Here is a 14,700-nt window from a genome sequence, read left to right on the forward strand (position 1 = left end):
TATTATAACAATACAAGCCGCTTCATATTTGATATTGCATCATTAAAAGTACAAGCTCTTCATCATTTTTTGGCTACAGACTGATTAGCTCATTCCGAATAAACACATTAATATTGACTAATGATCATCAAATTTAAAAGATAAAACACATCCTCTTTTCCCATGAAAACAAACACACAAAAAAGATTACTATTTGTGAATTTTAGTTTTGAAAAAGTTTTAATTAATAGTAATAGTTTTAGTTTTAATTTTTCAAAGTGAATTATAAATATAATATTCCCCTTTCCTGAAATATTTAAATGTACAGCACGAGAGCATGAAGGCTGGGTAGGAAAGGGGGGTTTGGAAGCATAGTTCACCTTTAGCTAATACCAATGTAATTTTTTTCAAATTCTATAGGCCTGGATACTATCTATATCTAGTATCTAAAATATTACACATTGAATGATATAAAAATGCAATGTCTGAAAGTGCTAAGGAGTCGGAGTCGGGACTTCTAAAACCGACTCCACCCTCAAACAACCGACTCCGACTCGCCAGCCCTGAATACAACATTTTCAAACAAGGCAATGTCTACGTACACGGTAACCGGGCACCTAGCCTCAGGCTCTACGTACACGGTAACTCCGGTAACTGGTTTGCCGCTACAATACAAGCAATGGATGGACCTCGCCCTGTATGTTGTGTGTGTGTGTGTGTGTTATTTTAAAAAATCAAACAATACAATATAATCCATTAAAGGCGAGATTCAAGGTTATCATATATGTTACTGTTACCGTGTACGTAGATCCTGAGGCTAGGGCTAGGTGCCGGATGAGAATAGAAAAGCGATCGAGCTCTCACCCCCGGGATGAGAATAGAGGTAGTTGCCCCTTCTCGCTATTCTCACCCCTGTAACCAACAGGTAGGGAGGGTTGCCTAGCCTAGCCGCCGTCCCTTCTCGCTATTCTCACCCCTGTTAACCAACAGGTAGGGAGGGTAGCCTAGCCTAGCCGCCGTTCCTTCTCGCTATTCTCATCCCTGTGTAGGGTCAGCTTAACACCCCCCCCCCCCCCCCCTTCCTCACTACTCTCACATGATCATCATCATCTCTCTCGTGACTACTTTTAGTGGTACTGGACGTAAGGAGGGTGAACATGCAGCCCCGCCCCTTCTCGCTATTCTCATCCCTGTTAACCAACAGGTAGGGAGGGTAGCCTAGCCTAGCCGCCGTCCCTTCTCGCTATTCTCATCCCTGTGTAGGGGCAGCTTAGCACCCCCCCCCCCCCCATCCTCTCGCTATTCTCATCCCTGTTAACCAACAGGTAGGGACGGTAGCCTAGCCTAGCCGCTAACCCTTCTCGCTATTACTATTCTCATCCCTGTGTAGGGTCAGCTTAGCACCCCCCCCCCCCATCCTCTCGCTATTCTCATCCCCGTTAACCAACAGGCAGGGAGGGTAGCCTAGCCCCCGTCCCTTCTCGCTACTCTCATCCCTATTAACCAACAGGTAGGGAGGGTAGCCTCGCCTAGCCGCCGTCCCGTCTCGCTATTCTCATCCCTGTGTAGGGTCAGATTAGCACCCCCCCCCCCCCTTCCTCACGACTCTCACCTGATCATCAAATCTCTCCTGGTACTGGACGTAAGGAGGGTGAACATGCAGCCCCGTCCCTTCTCGCTATTCTCATCCCTATTAACCAACAGGTTGGGAGGGTAGCCTCGCCTAGCCGCCGTCCCGTCTCGCTATTCTCATCCCTGTGTAGGGTCAGCTTAGCACCCCCCCCCCTCCTCTCGCTATTCTCATCCCTGTTAACCAACAGGTAGGGAGGGTAGCCTAGCCGCTGTCCCTTCTCACTATTACTATTCTCATCCCTGTGTAGGGTCAGCTTAGCAGCATCCCCCCCCCCCCATCCTCTCGCTATTCTCATCCCTGTTAACCAACAGGTAGGGAGGGTAGCCTAGCCCCCGTCCCTTCTCGCTATTCTCAACCCTATTAACCAACAGGTAGGGAGGGTAGCCTCGCCTAGCCGCCGTCCCTTCTCGCTCTTCTCATCCCTGTGTAGGGTCAGCTTAGCACTCCCCCCCCCCCCCCCCCTTCCTCACTACTCTCACCTGATCATCAAATCTCTCCTGGTACTGGACGTAAGGAGGGTGAACATGTATGTCGTGCATTTAAAATGTAGACTGGCTGGCTTGAGATATGGGAATCATTGTTGGAAATCTGTCTACGGGATTCTCTCTCTCTCTCTTTAAGCGAAATGGATTCGCCCAATTTCTAAGAATTGGACTTCTCCTTTTATGGGCACATTATTATTTTGTGTTGACTTAGCTGTCTCAATTTCTCCCTACGTTAGGTATTTTAACTTGTTTATATTTTCTCGCTCTCTCCCTCCCCCTACCCCAAACTCTATTTCTCTACATCTTTTATATTGTTTGTATTTCCTTTCTCTCGTCCACTCAATATTTCATATCTCTCTCGCCCTCTCCCCATCCCTGTCTTTCTCTATTTTAATTTGCTGGTATTTTCTTCTTCTCTTTCTCCTCCACTTTCTATTTCGTCTCTCCCCCCCCCCCCCCCCCCCTCTCTTTCTTTCTCTCCCCTGTCTCAATTTATATCTCTCTTTCTTACCCCTCTGTCGTTAATTTTTCCAATATCAACAACCATATCTTTCAAATATTGATGCTATGCATGTAGTTTTAAAAAAAACTCATAACATCTACCAGTCAGATATAACATATCACATGGGTGCAAGAATGCCGGCTACAGCCGGCCTATTGGATTCCCGAAAAAAACGTCGCTGGCTTTTTGTGATTTGGATTTAATTGATTTTTTTTTTTTTTAATTGTGCAACTTGTGACAAGAAACTTAACAAATTACTGCATTACAACCTTTGGATTAAACATACAACAATTGTGGACGACTATTATGAAGACTAGATGAATCTTGCAGGCTTTTTCAGATTATATGTCTGGTCATAAGTCGACTTGCAGGCTTTTTGAGGTCCAGTTGCTTGCACCCATGTTATAAAGTTATCAAGGCACGAAACCTTGTGTAATGTCAAATGTTGATTAACACAATTCGGTGAGACCTTATTATAAAAATGACAGCTAAAAACAATAACAAAGAGCTGGGTGACGTCAATTTTGTTCCTTCCATACAAGAAATTTATCAAGATAACGCATATTTGACCATAGAAATAGACTTAGAATCGAAAAATCTACAAGATTGCCGAGTTTCATATGAGATAAAGTTTATTCTTCTTATTATTATTATTATTATCATCGTCGTCATCCCTGTTGGTTAACAGGGGTGAGAATAGCGAGAAGTGGCGAGGACCTCTATTCTCATCCCGAGGGTGAGAGTAGGTACTTTGGTAAAAATTTCAAATTGGATTGAGCTCAATGAAATATATATTATTTTAAAGTGCTTTTCAACACGATTCTAATGATACCAAAATTGTGAAAATCAGATAAGCAGAAAACAAGTTATGTTAGTTTAAAGGCTGAAAAATGGTCTTCTATTTGCCTTTGTTATTTACTGACGGACTTTGTGACCTGAAAATTGGTGCATTTCCGGTAGTAACCACCATTTGAATTTCAAAACTGGTCTAAAATGGCCGCTAAGATTTGAGTAAGGATTTTACTGGAACGAATTTCATGGATGCGGTATACAACTTTGCCCTGAATTTAATTTTATAAAAAAGTTAAGATGTTAAATAAACGTGCCAGCATGAAATTTTGATTTACCAAGTTCTAATCTTTTAATTATCCAAAGCTAAATTATACCCTATTTTATCCATAATAAAAAGTTATACTAAATTGTCATTGATTTTAAAATAAACTACACCAAACGATAGAGTAATTTCTCCTGAAGAAAATAAGACATCAATCATTAAAATCCATCCATAAACAAAAAATCTATGGAACTTTTTCTGAGACCCATCACTCAAAAGTCCAAAAAATCGGGTCACAGCCACTAGGCCATTTATCGGCTCCCTGCTGGAGGGCCAAATGGACGTTTACCAAAGCCAAAGTACCTAGTGAGAGCTCGATCGATTTTTTATTCTCATCCCGGGGGTGAGAATAGTCACTTCGAATTATATGATACCAAGCCAAGATATCTGCGATATATTCCTCTTTATAACGAAGTTATGCATCTTTAATTGAACCCCCCTAAAACTTAGTAAAATTTGACTCCCACTGCTGCTGCTCACTAAACCACCTAAAGTTACCGTGTACGTAGACACTCCGTTTCAACAATCTCATTCGCTCCTCGCTCTGTCTCTACTCTTGCTAAGCCGCATCCGTTACGTCACAGACTATTTAACTCATTTCAAAGGTGGGTACATACGTCATAAGGTGATGCAAATGTAAAAGACATCTCTCCATGAAGGCGATTTGAAGTGGATAGCAAACGTGAGCAGTTGTTTATGAGGGACGGAGCCCGGCGAACTTGTCTCACTAGGGAAGCCATGATGATCGCACTTGACAAGGACAACAAGGGAGGAAACCGAGTGTGACCGTCGATGACCTTTACCATCGCTTTATTCGTGTATCATGACATTCGAAAAATTACAAGAGTAAGTTGAGAACCATCTTGCGTGATGTGTAAACAATAATCGGATGAATCGAGAACAGAGATACTGGGGAAACAATAAACAATGGACATTTCGGGGACAGAAATTTTTTATTTAGAAAATTATATATGTCCGAAGGAAAAAGAAGGAACGTGCAATTTCAATAATATATAGATGCTTATAAGATACTTGTTTGATAAGATATTTTTCGGTGCCTGTGGACCAATAGCAACTGATTATTTTATTGTTAGTGATAGTGTGTTCATGCCTGTGTGTGTGTGTGTGTGTGTGTGTGTGTGTTTGCGAGGGGGAGAGAGAGAGAGAGAGAGAGAGAGAGAGAGAGAGAGAGAGAGCACAAAAAATCCTTTTATAAGTAACACTTTCTTATGTAAAATAATAATATACTTTATTGTCCTAAAAAAAAGGCAATTTGCCATTTGGTTACACATTTATAACAATACAATATTATATTGACATAGACACACTCACACATATGCACACTAGTAACATCGTAGTCATCGTCACCATCATCGGCATCAACAACATCATCATCATCATCATCATCATCATCACAATAACTTTCCTAATATTTCCGTTACAATCCTTCAATTTCACCATTCCCCTATAACACCATCCTTATCATACTCCATATTATATACTCACAGTTGCCTGCCAGATGAAACATACCAACATACAAATCTATGCGTACGTAAATAGTTTGATTTTTAAAAAAAAATTTTTTTTAGTGGGGGCTTTCACTCAACTGGCGGTCTGATAATAAAAACAAAGAGCGGAAAGACGTCATCTTCATTCGTAGCTAGTGTCATTTTTTAAAAAAATCTCTGAACTTAGCACTATCATATGCAGTGATGACGTCAAGTCGCTGTATATGTATATCTCCCTCTCCCTCTCACACACACAGAGGGAGGGGGGGCTCTCACTTGTTTTGTAATTACATAATAGATTCTTGAAAGGCAAGCAAATTTGAAAATGTTTACCAGTACCAGGGTCCGAAAATATTTGCTACAAGCGAGTTGCCAGCTCTGGTCGTGACTTTTAATATTATAATATAGCGGCGAGCGAAAGCAAATCAGTTATCTCTATTATTAGCTTATTATGTTGATGGAACCGGCGGTAGTGACGTGCTTTGCTAGTCTCTCTCTTCCTCTCGTTCTTCATCGCGTCACACCAGGCCGTTTGTCACTATGGCAGTCAATAAGTTCTTCCTTGACTATTAGCCTCCTATTCCCAATGTTTCATTCAAATTTATGAATATTTTGTAGACGCTCTTCTTACATTCCTCTGCAATATTATAGGCAATGAACTTGAAAGTCTTGGGTAAGCAATGCTTACTGTGCTTCTAATCCATCTATCTATAATGATAATAATGAGAGTAATGATGATGATGATAATAATAATAATAATAATAATAATAATAATAATAATAATAATAATAATAATAATAATAATAATAATACTAATAATAATGATAATAGTAGAATTTAGTAGCAGTAATAATAGTAATACTACTACTACTACTACTACTACTACTACTACTACTACTACTACTACTACCACTACTACTACTACTGCTGCTGCTGCTGCTGCTGCTGTTACTACTACTACTACTACTACTACTACTACTACTACTACTACTACTACTATAACTACTACTACTACTACTACTATTATATTATTATTATTATTATTATTATAATAATAATAATAATAATAATAATAATAATAATAATAATAATAATAATAATAATAATAATAATAATAATAATAATAATAATAATAATAACAAAGGAGTCCCACGTCTTCACACAAGTTCAACTGTAATATTAATATATTGATAGGAGTTTGAGCACGGAGGGAAATGGCTGAAGGGCCACATGCAGACATTGAAAAATTCAACACTGGAAGCCACTGATTTTGATATTACATATTATCTTCATAGGTCATGAAATTGTACCGTAAAGCATCCGAAAGTTGAAAATAATCACCGTTGAAGTTTTTAAATAGCGCATATAATCAAAAACATAATCTTTGTTTTTTCTAATTGGAAAAATTATTTTTGTTGGCAGTGCACATATTTGCAGGTCTGATAACAGAACTCAAATATGGGCTTGTTTTAACAGAGTTGTAAAGGAAAATATTTTGTGTTGGTTTGAGAGTCATAACAACAATAAAACCAGGTTATCAGACCTACAAGTAAGTGCAAATCATCAATGCCATTCAACAGAAAATTCTATAGAGAAGAATCTCTAAGCTTGGATAGGAATTATGACTATAGTCTAAAGACCATAACCTATTACCAATGGTAGACAGCAATTTGATTATACCATAGACTCCGGATAAAACGATGGGGAACAGAAAAAAAAATAGACATAACCGAAAATCAACTTAACCGGAGTGTAACCAAATGAGTAAAAATGCTAGTGAACAAAGCAAGCCAATCTAGAATAAGTATGGCTCTTCATGTTGCGCTTTCCGATGCTTGGTCGCATCGAATTAACCAGAGAAGTTGGTATGTCAAATTCCTCTAAGATGATTTTCTGTCACTTGCAAGACTTTTCAACTGCATCGATCAGCCGGATCTTTCTTTTCAGAGATTGGGTTGTCAACCTTATGTTTGGCATTGTGGTTGTAGACTTTTTAAATACCAACAGGATACTTTTTGCCTCTGTCATTTGTAACCAATGTATTTTCCTTCCTAATCGAATATCTCTCAATCTAAAAATAGCTGCCATCTTCTCGACGCTATGAAATATACTATGATGTATCCTTGTAACTAGTCTCAGACAAAGCTTGAAGTCCGGCCTCAGCACATGACAAAGATCGTTTTTTAAAAGTCTTTATTTTGAATATGATTTCATGTTTGTGGTTGTCAATTTTGTTTGAGACATTCGAGTGAGGAAAGGGGGTGATGTGAAAACACCGTGACGAAAATTTATGGATTTCGAGGGTGGTCGTCTTCAAAATCTGATATCTCGATAACGGTTGACTGTAATGAGCTATAAATATAGTCTTATTTAAAAGTTAAAGTGATCAAGCTATTCTTTCTAAAGATATCGGCCACTTGTACATACAATACATGAAGCACATTAAAAAACAAACAAACAAAAAACGAAGCTATATTTCTTTTCTTTTCTCGAAATAAGCCTCGAATGACGTGCATTTATTTGCAGGTCTGATAACCCAATTCCTTATGGGCTCATTTTTGTAATGGAAATCTTAAAAAAAAAAAAAAAGACGCAAAATGCTGTCCATTACAGCAATGTTAAACTTAAACTAGACCCATAAGGATGTTCGGATGTCAGACCTGCATATTTGTACATGTCTGCCTCGAATAAAGAATCGGATAAACCATTGAAATGTCACCTATTTTACTTAGAAAACGGCAATATATATATATTATATATATATATATATATATATATATATATATATATATATATATTATATATATATATATATATATATATATATATATATATATATATATATATATAAAGTGCGAAACCCCGGCATATAGCTTTGAGCTCTCGAAATAAGGCGTTAAAAAAATTGTTTCTTCCAACTAAAACTGTTTACATCCTAGTTCTATGGTTTCTTCTGATATGTGCGAGCATTGACTAGCTGTGGTCGCATTTACCGACGGATTATGTAATCCACTGAAGCATCCTTTTTCTAGACTTTTTATTATTATATTTCTTGATTGTCATTTTTCTGATCGTTTAATGGGTTGCGCTCTTACCTGTCTTTTTAAATATGATACAATTTCATAATAAAACGCTATCTAACCAGTGTTCTGCTCTTCCCGATTGATTTCTATTTTAAAAGTGCTGTTATTGGCAATTCTGGATTTTGTGGCTTTACTTTCTTTTTAATTTGATACAAAAAATAGTTATAATATAAGATAACAAAAAAAAAAATATTATGACCTAAAATTCTCAAAGTTTACCAATTTTCCGATTTATTATTATTATTTATTTATTTATTTTTTTTTTTTTGCGATTTTTTATGTTTTGCTCTAAGTCTAAGCCGTCATTTGTCTTTTGATGTAACTAAAAAATTGTCATTTCAGAGGTCTGAAAAAACAATTGAGCGCTCTGTTTAAAACACTTTGCAGCCATCTACCAATTTTTAATTTTCTACCTTTGAAACGTTTTGGAATACACGACTTCAAAAATGGCTAATTTCAGTTATTGCATAACCACATTTTGGGCCATTTTTCGCATAAAGGAATCATATAATTAACAAAATTATTAACCGATTTTGTAGTTATTAGTAACATTTTAATAAGAGTACAAAAATCTAGAAAGAGAATTTAATTGTTTGCATTTTGATTTTTATTAGAAAATTGGGTTTAACATTACTATTAATATAAAACTGATCAATGGAACTGAGCCCAAAATGTACATAGTAAAGGTACAATGTTTTCTAATTTTGTTTATTATCGAAAATATTACCTTTTTTCTATTTTCCATCAACAAATCAAAATGAATCTAGCTCAAATCTAAGTGATTAAATAGTAACTAAATTGCCCTCCTGCATTCCTAGTTGCGCATCAAGAAATATGGCAGCACTCGCTCGACATCTCACTAACCACTTTTGATGACCTGTTGTCCTCTCTGCTTCCCCCTTACTTTGTGGAGCACTCACCACAAACATGGGACCAATACAGTTCTCGCATGATTCTAGCACTCTGAATTCCAACACTGCACGCTAGAGCCGGGTGAACAAATTCATCTACATAAAACGTTGTTACCCATGAGCATCAGATTTCAGTTTATACTTGGATTCTAGCATGTTTTTTGGATTCTCCCAAGAGCGTGCTAGAACCCAGTGAGTACTGTATTGATCTTAGGTGCATCAGTGCATCGGTTTTTCTGATCCCTTGTTCACCAAACAGTGATTAGGTAGTGGGTCATTTAGATCTGTTGGAAAACACTTTTCAATAGACTAGCCAAACAGTAGCAAGTAACAGTTGCTTTCTGTTTAACAATACAGAAATCGGATGACCACTTTTCAAAAGTTCAAGACTCCCAACATCAAATTGAAAAAGCAGAGTATACTCTTTTCTGGATCACCGATCATCTCATTGCATTGCTGCTGGAATTATGATCAATAAGTGGTCAGTGACCAAAGTAACAAATGGATTGCCTGATTATCATACTATTACAGTCAGCAACATCCATATATAATGTAGTCAGGGATAGGAAATGCTGCTTTTGTGAAGAGGATGTAGTCATTTGGCAAGTTTAAGACAACTGAATTCTAAATTCTCATTGTTTTGTTTGTTTGTTTGTTTTTAAAGATTTTACGGCGCTTGCAACACATCAAGGTCATATAAGCGCCAGTAGAAAGGAAGAAAATGGGATAGTAAAAAGTTCTAGAATTACAATTAACGTACCCAAGAAAAGGTAAGACAAAGGGGAATTGGTTCAAATAGGAAACAGATGTAGATTCCAAGAGCACACTATCAAAGTACTTAGTTTGAGATCACCTAAAAGTCTCATCTAGACACAAGCACAGGTCCCCAAAAGAGGAATACACTCAAATGTTCACAAATCATATAATATAATATGTAAACAAAACATAATACAATGCACAACAGAGAGATGATTTACGAGGAAATAAATATCATCTCCCAAAATTCTAACCATATATTTGACTGTTTCCCTCTCAGCCAGGGTATCTGGCCAGGGCCAGGACAAAACCAAGTAATCTCATGCCAAGACAAAGACAGAAAGCAAGTTGGAAAACAGATATAAGGGGATAGAAGACACAGTATGTACCCCCCTGCCCACTATGGGAGGTCAGGATCCCCACCCAGTAAATTCTCATTCAGATATCTGAATAGGACCTTCTTCAAAGTGTAACACATTACTATATTTAGATGAAACAGGATCACCAGTTTGCCAAATAACAAACCACAAAGACAACATTATCGACAACAGATGGAGATCCACTATAGGCCTTATGCGCTCTTCAAAAATATACCAAGAGGATAAGTACAAGACAGAGATATTATTTTACGAAGAAAGCGCTGACATTCAATGTTTTATTTTACATTGGTAATATTATTAAAAAATGACAGATTCAATTTGATTTTTGAAAACAAAAAAAAAACAAAAAGAGGAAAGCGATGAATAAAATTGACATTCATAAACAATCACATTTTGAAAATATGACACAAACATGTTGACTTAGGGAGATTTTATTGATGATTTCTCAAATTAAAACAAATAAATTGAATCATATTCAATAAAATAAACTGAGCTAGGCTAGTTAAGTCCGCTTTGCACTGGGTTTCAACTCATCAAAGCATGACCGAAGGAAAATGTGCGGTTTCATCTTCTGTGGTTCATATCCCTCATGACCCTGCAAAAATCCAAAACAAAAATAATTAATAATAATTTAAGACTATAATTTTCTTTTATTCATTGGTAAATAATTATTATATTCAGAAAAATCATTTCATAAAAGTTTTGATTGTATTGATTCCTAAATATTCACTTTTCTTCTTTTTCGTTTCCCCCTATGTTATCTTCATGTTTGAATGTCTAGTTGGTGGAGAAATGCTGGTCTTCCTTAGCTCCGTCAGGGGCCTATAAAAACTAGATCTCCCCTTTGCTTTCGCAATGGTCTGGTCACAAACTGATAATTCCTTTTTTGCATCCATTATGCTTCATATTTGCAAATGCTCACATTGCCTACATTATGAAAGTGTTCATGATGGTGAATTTACAATGTTCCAGCATAATGTTACAAACAAATCATATATTTCTATTTTATGTATATTTTATTTTGTACTTAAGATATTTTTTATTGACATCATCTCTATGATAAGAACGATAATTTTATTTTAAATGAAAAATTATTGGACCATGTCTGGTCCTTTCATGAGGCTGTGCCAAACAGTAGTTTTTGTGACGTTTGCCACAAAAATACTCCAATAATAAATTATTTTTGGAAAAACTAACCACAACATTCGTTTTCAGCAGTTTCTATCGAATAATGAAACAAACAAAAATAGAAAAACCCACTAACTGGGGCTTTAGATCCAATAGAACAGCAGTAATAGTTTCTCAAAAAAGTGTGGACATCGTATCAACTTTGTCCACAATCTTTTGACACTTTAAAATGCTATAGATAATAATTTTGATGCTACATCGCCGTGTCTTTAAATAGATTTTTTATTATTTAACTCACTCCCCCCCCCCCCCCCCCCCCCAAAAAAAAAAAAAAAAAATCTGATGAAAGCAAAGAAAAGGAGTGTCACAAAAAAAACCTTTGGCACAGCTTCATATGGTAAGTGTCGCTGTTGGATTGGGATCCTTTATAAAGTGTTTTGAGCAAATTTAGCTATATAAAAGCTCAGTTTGTAATAAAATATACCTTAGACCAGTCATAGCTGGAAGCATAGCCAAAGATATTTCCTTGAGCATTGAATCCACAGGTAGTAATGGGAAGATCAAATTGCTCTGAAGTCTTCAACTTTGTACGAGCGTCCTTGTCCCAAAAACTGAACCTGCCATCAGAACCCACAGTAGAAAGAGTTCCATGTACAGGATGGAATGAAATGTCATTCACCTGAAGAAAGATGTAAAATAGAACAAATCAGTAATATGTGAATGGGGATATTTCAATGATCTGTAATTAGCTGATGTCTGCAGCCTTTTTTGAAGTAAAGAACAACAAAAAAGAAAAAAAAAAAGAAAAGATATGAATCAATAATTACATGTGATGCTTAAAATTTGCATCATATTTTTGTGTCAATATTTACTTTTTCATTGATTAATAAAAATATTCATATTTTAATAGTCTGTACTTGGTAAGTTTCCATCTTCATATAAATTTTTTTGCAAGATATTGATTGTGATTTGAGAAGCTGTGAGTTGTCCGAGTTCAGGCCCTTTTGGTTCATCTGATATATTGACTGACTCTGTTGGTTCAAACCATACATATTCAATACCATTACGAACAACTGGTAATTACTTTTGGGAGGCTGAATGAAACTGACAGATATAAGACAAAAACTTATTGAACACTTACAGCAAATATATCTTGTACTCCTCCACTGGGTGGCACATTTGATCTATGGCATTTGAATGTGAAATTGTCTTTAGGGTTGGTTGGATTCACATATTGAATGGCCACCCTTCCTTCAATACTTCCTAACGCAAACCCGGTAGGTGTGTTGGTCTTCTTGTCATTAAATATACTAACACATCGGTGCTGTAGAAAGAATTGAATAGGTATCATCGTGAATTGAAATTAGCTAAAGTGTATAACTCGTAATACAATCTATAATTTACTCATCACATATACAAAGATTCCACTGGACACTGGACACATTGGTAAGTTTTCTTCAGCTCTTGATTCGTATATTTTGATCATGCTAAGTACTGCACTTTTTAACACTCATTAATTTTTTCTTTTCAATTTAGCTCTTCAAAAGCAATGAGTTTATGAGCTTAAAAAAATTGATATGAAACAGAAATCATGCACCACTCAAAAGTGGGAATAAAGCATATTGTGGCAAAAATGCTCAAGGTTATGAATACCTTGTTAAGAGTTAACTACAACTAAAGAGGCTTTAAAGATATTTTTTCCTAAAGCCATTTATATACAGATATTATGTATATGTCCAGGAAAGATGAAAACTTTTGTTGTTTTTTAATAAAATAATATTTGTTGCCCCTCCCTTACACATTAACGTCTCTCTTGTCATAATATCATCTCTTACCCCTCCCATCTCATGGTAAATCGAACACTTTCTGCTGATTTTTAAATTTATTTCTCTAGGCTATTCAATTCAAAACCTACACATTCAGCAAGGAATGTCTAATCTAATGCAATACAAAACATGGGTGCTGTTAAATCGCACAAATTCCTAAAAGAGACATCAAAGAGTGAGTGTTTAATGCAAATTGATATCTTTTGAGCATTACACAGTATGAGACTGGCTAGAATAATGGTTGGGGTATTATTTACAATTAATTGTTTGAAGAATTTTGAATGTCTATAGGTTTTTAAGCTTTATTCTGTTTATTACCATTGGATATGTATTGATTTGAAAGCGATACAGTTCAATTCAATATCCGATGTACTGAGTTTTAAAACTGGGTATTTCGAACATCAAGTTGTCTTGTTACAGCTCTAATGTGACTGGCTCTCCAGTTCAGATCAAGATTTAATTCACCTCTTAAGTCACTTTCAATTCTGTTTTCATTACTGCCTCATTCAAAATGGCCCTCTTGAAAACGACATTCTTGTGAAAAAACAAACAAACAAAAAAAAACTTGTGATTTTAGGATCAGCTAGACATGACATTGTAGCGACATCCATGCCTACGAACGATTTTACAGATATGCATATACAAACACAATGACATTGTGCCTATTGCATGCTAAGTATTGACAAAGAATTGTCGTTCATTGTGAAGCATATTATCTTCTATTATAATTTTTGTCATCATAATTTTGTCCCACAATGTAGTCAGTTCTGTTAGTGTTATTTCTCTCTTTGTGTTGTGTAAATGCATCTAAAATAACAATGTGAACAAACCTTACCTGATACTTTAAAGGAGACTCCATTTTCTTGAATTCTTGTGGCTGGTTGTCCAACTGGTAGATAATGATGAGGCGTTCAGCAGTGCCTACAACTGCCATTGGGTATTTCTATTTGTGCAAAAAACCAATCATGATGTTAATGATGACAAAGAAAAGCAGAAATGTAATAAAACAAAATGATGAAGAGGAGAGGAAGGGTGATAATAATAATAATAATAATAATAATAATAATAATAATAATAATAATAATAATAATAATGACAATAATAATAATGATAATGATGACGATTAATGATGGTGAGGATGATGATGATTGTACAATTAAGGTAGCAAAAGGTGATTGTTATTCTTCTTCCTCTTCTTTTTGGTCTTTGTCTAGAAATCTTGGGTGAGAATGATTGGTCACAAAAAAAGGAGGGAATTTTCCAGCACGTAGACCCATCCATATAACGATAATCTATCAATTTGAATTTCATTAAAATTTACACAGATGCAATCCAAAATAATGTGTTTCGCAGCAATTTCTGACACCACTGGGAGGAATTTCAAAAGTTTAAAGT

At 36.0% G+C, this 14,700-nt stretch overlaps 2 protein-coding genes across 2 annotated transcripts in view; both read right to left on the minus strand.

Moving 5' to 3' along the window:
• The window catches only part of LOC144958731 (ATP synthase F(1) complex subunit delta, mitochondrial-like), a 9,991-nt gene extending 5,457 nt beyond the window's left edge, over positions 1 to 4,534 (minus strand). Inside the window, exon 1 of the mRNA XM_078890903.1 lies at positions 4,331 to 4,534. Within this exon, the coding sequence (XP_078747029.1) occupies positions 4,331 to 4,519 (189 nt within the window). The 5' untranslated portion in view covers positions 4,520 to 4,534. The remainder of the gene's footprint in view (positions 1 to 4,330) is intronic.
• A 6,232-nt stretch (positions 4,535 to 10,766) lies between these two features.
• LOC144958663 (mRNA export factor-like) overlaps positions 10,767 to 14,700 on the minus strand; it is a 34,419-nt gene continuing 30,485 nt past the window's right edge. Inside the window, exons 8-11 of the mRNA XM_078890786.1 lie at positions 14,141 to 14,248; positions 12,621 to 12,803; positions 11,964 to 12,158; positions 10,767 to 10,946 (exon numbers count right to left, since the gene is read on the minus strand). Coding sequence (XP_078746912.1) covers positions 10,854 to 10,946; positions 11,964 to 12,158; positions 12,621 to 12,803; positions 14,141 to 14,248 — 579 coding nt within the window. The 3' untranslated portion in view covers positions 10,767 to 10,853. The remainder of the gene's footprint in view (positions 10,947 to 11,963; positions 12,159 to 12,620; positions 12,804 to 14,140; positions 14,249 to 14,700) is intronic.

The sequence above is a fragment of the Berghia stephanieae genome, chromosome 1 (genome assembly GCF_034508935.2).
Source record: "Berghia stephanieae isolate SIO BIC M18660-M18661 chromosome 1, UCSD_Bste_1.3, whole genome shotgun sequence".
NCBI classification, from domain to species: Eukaryota; Metazoa; Mollusca; class Gastropoda; order Nudibranchia; family Aeolidiidae; genus Berghia; species Berghia stephanieae.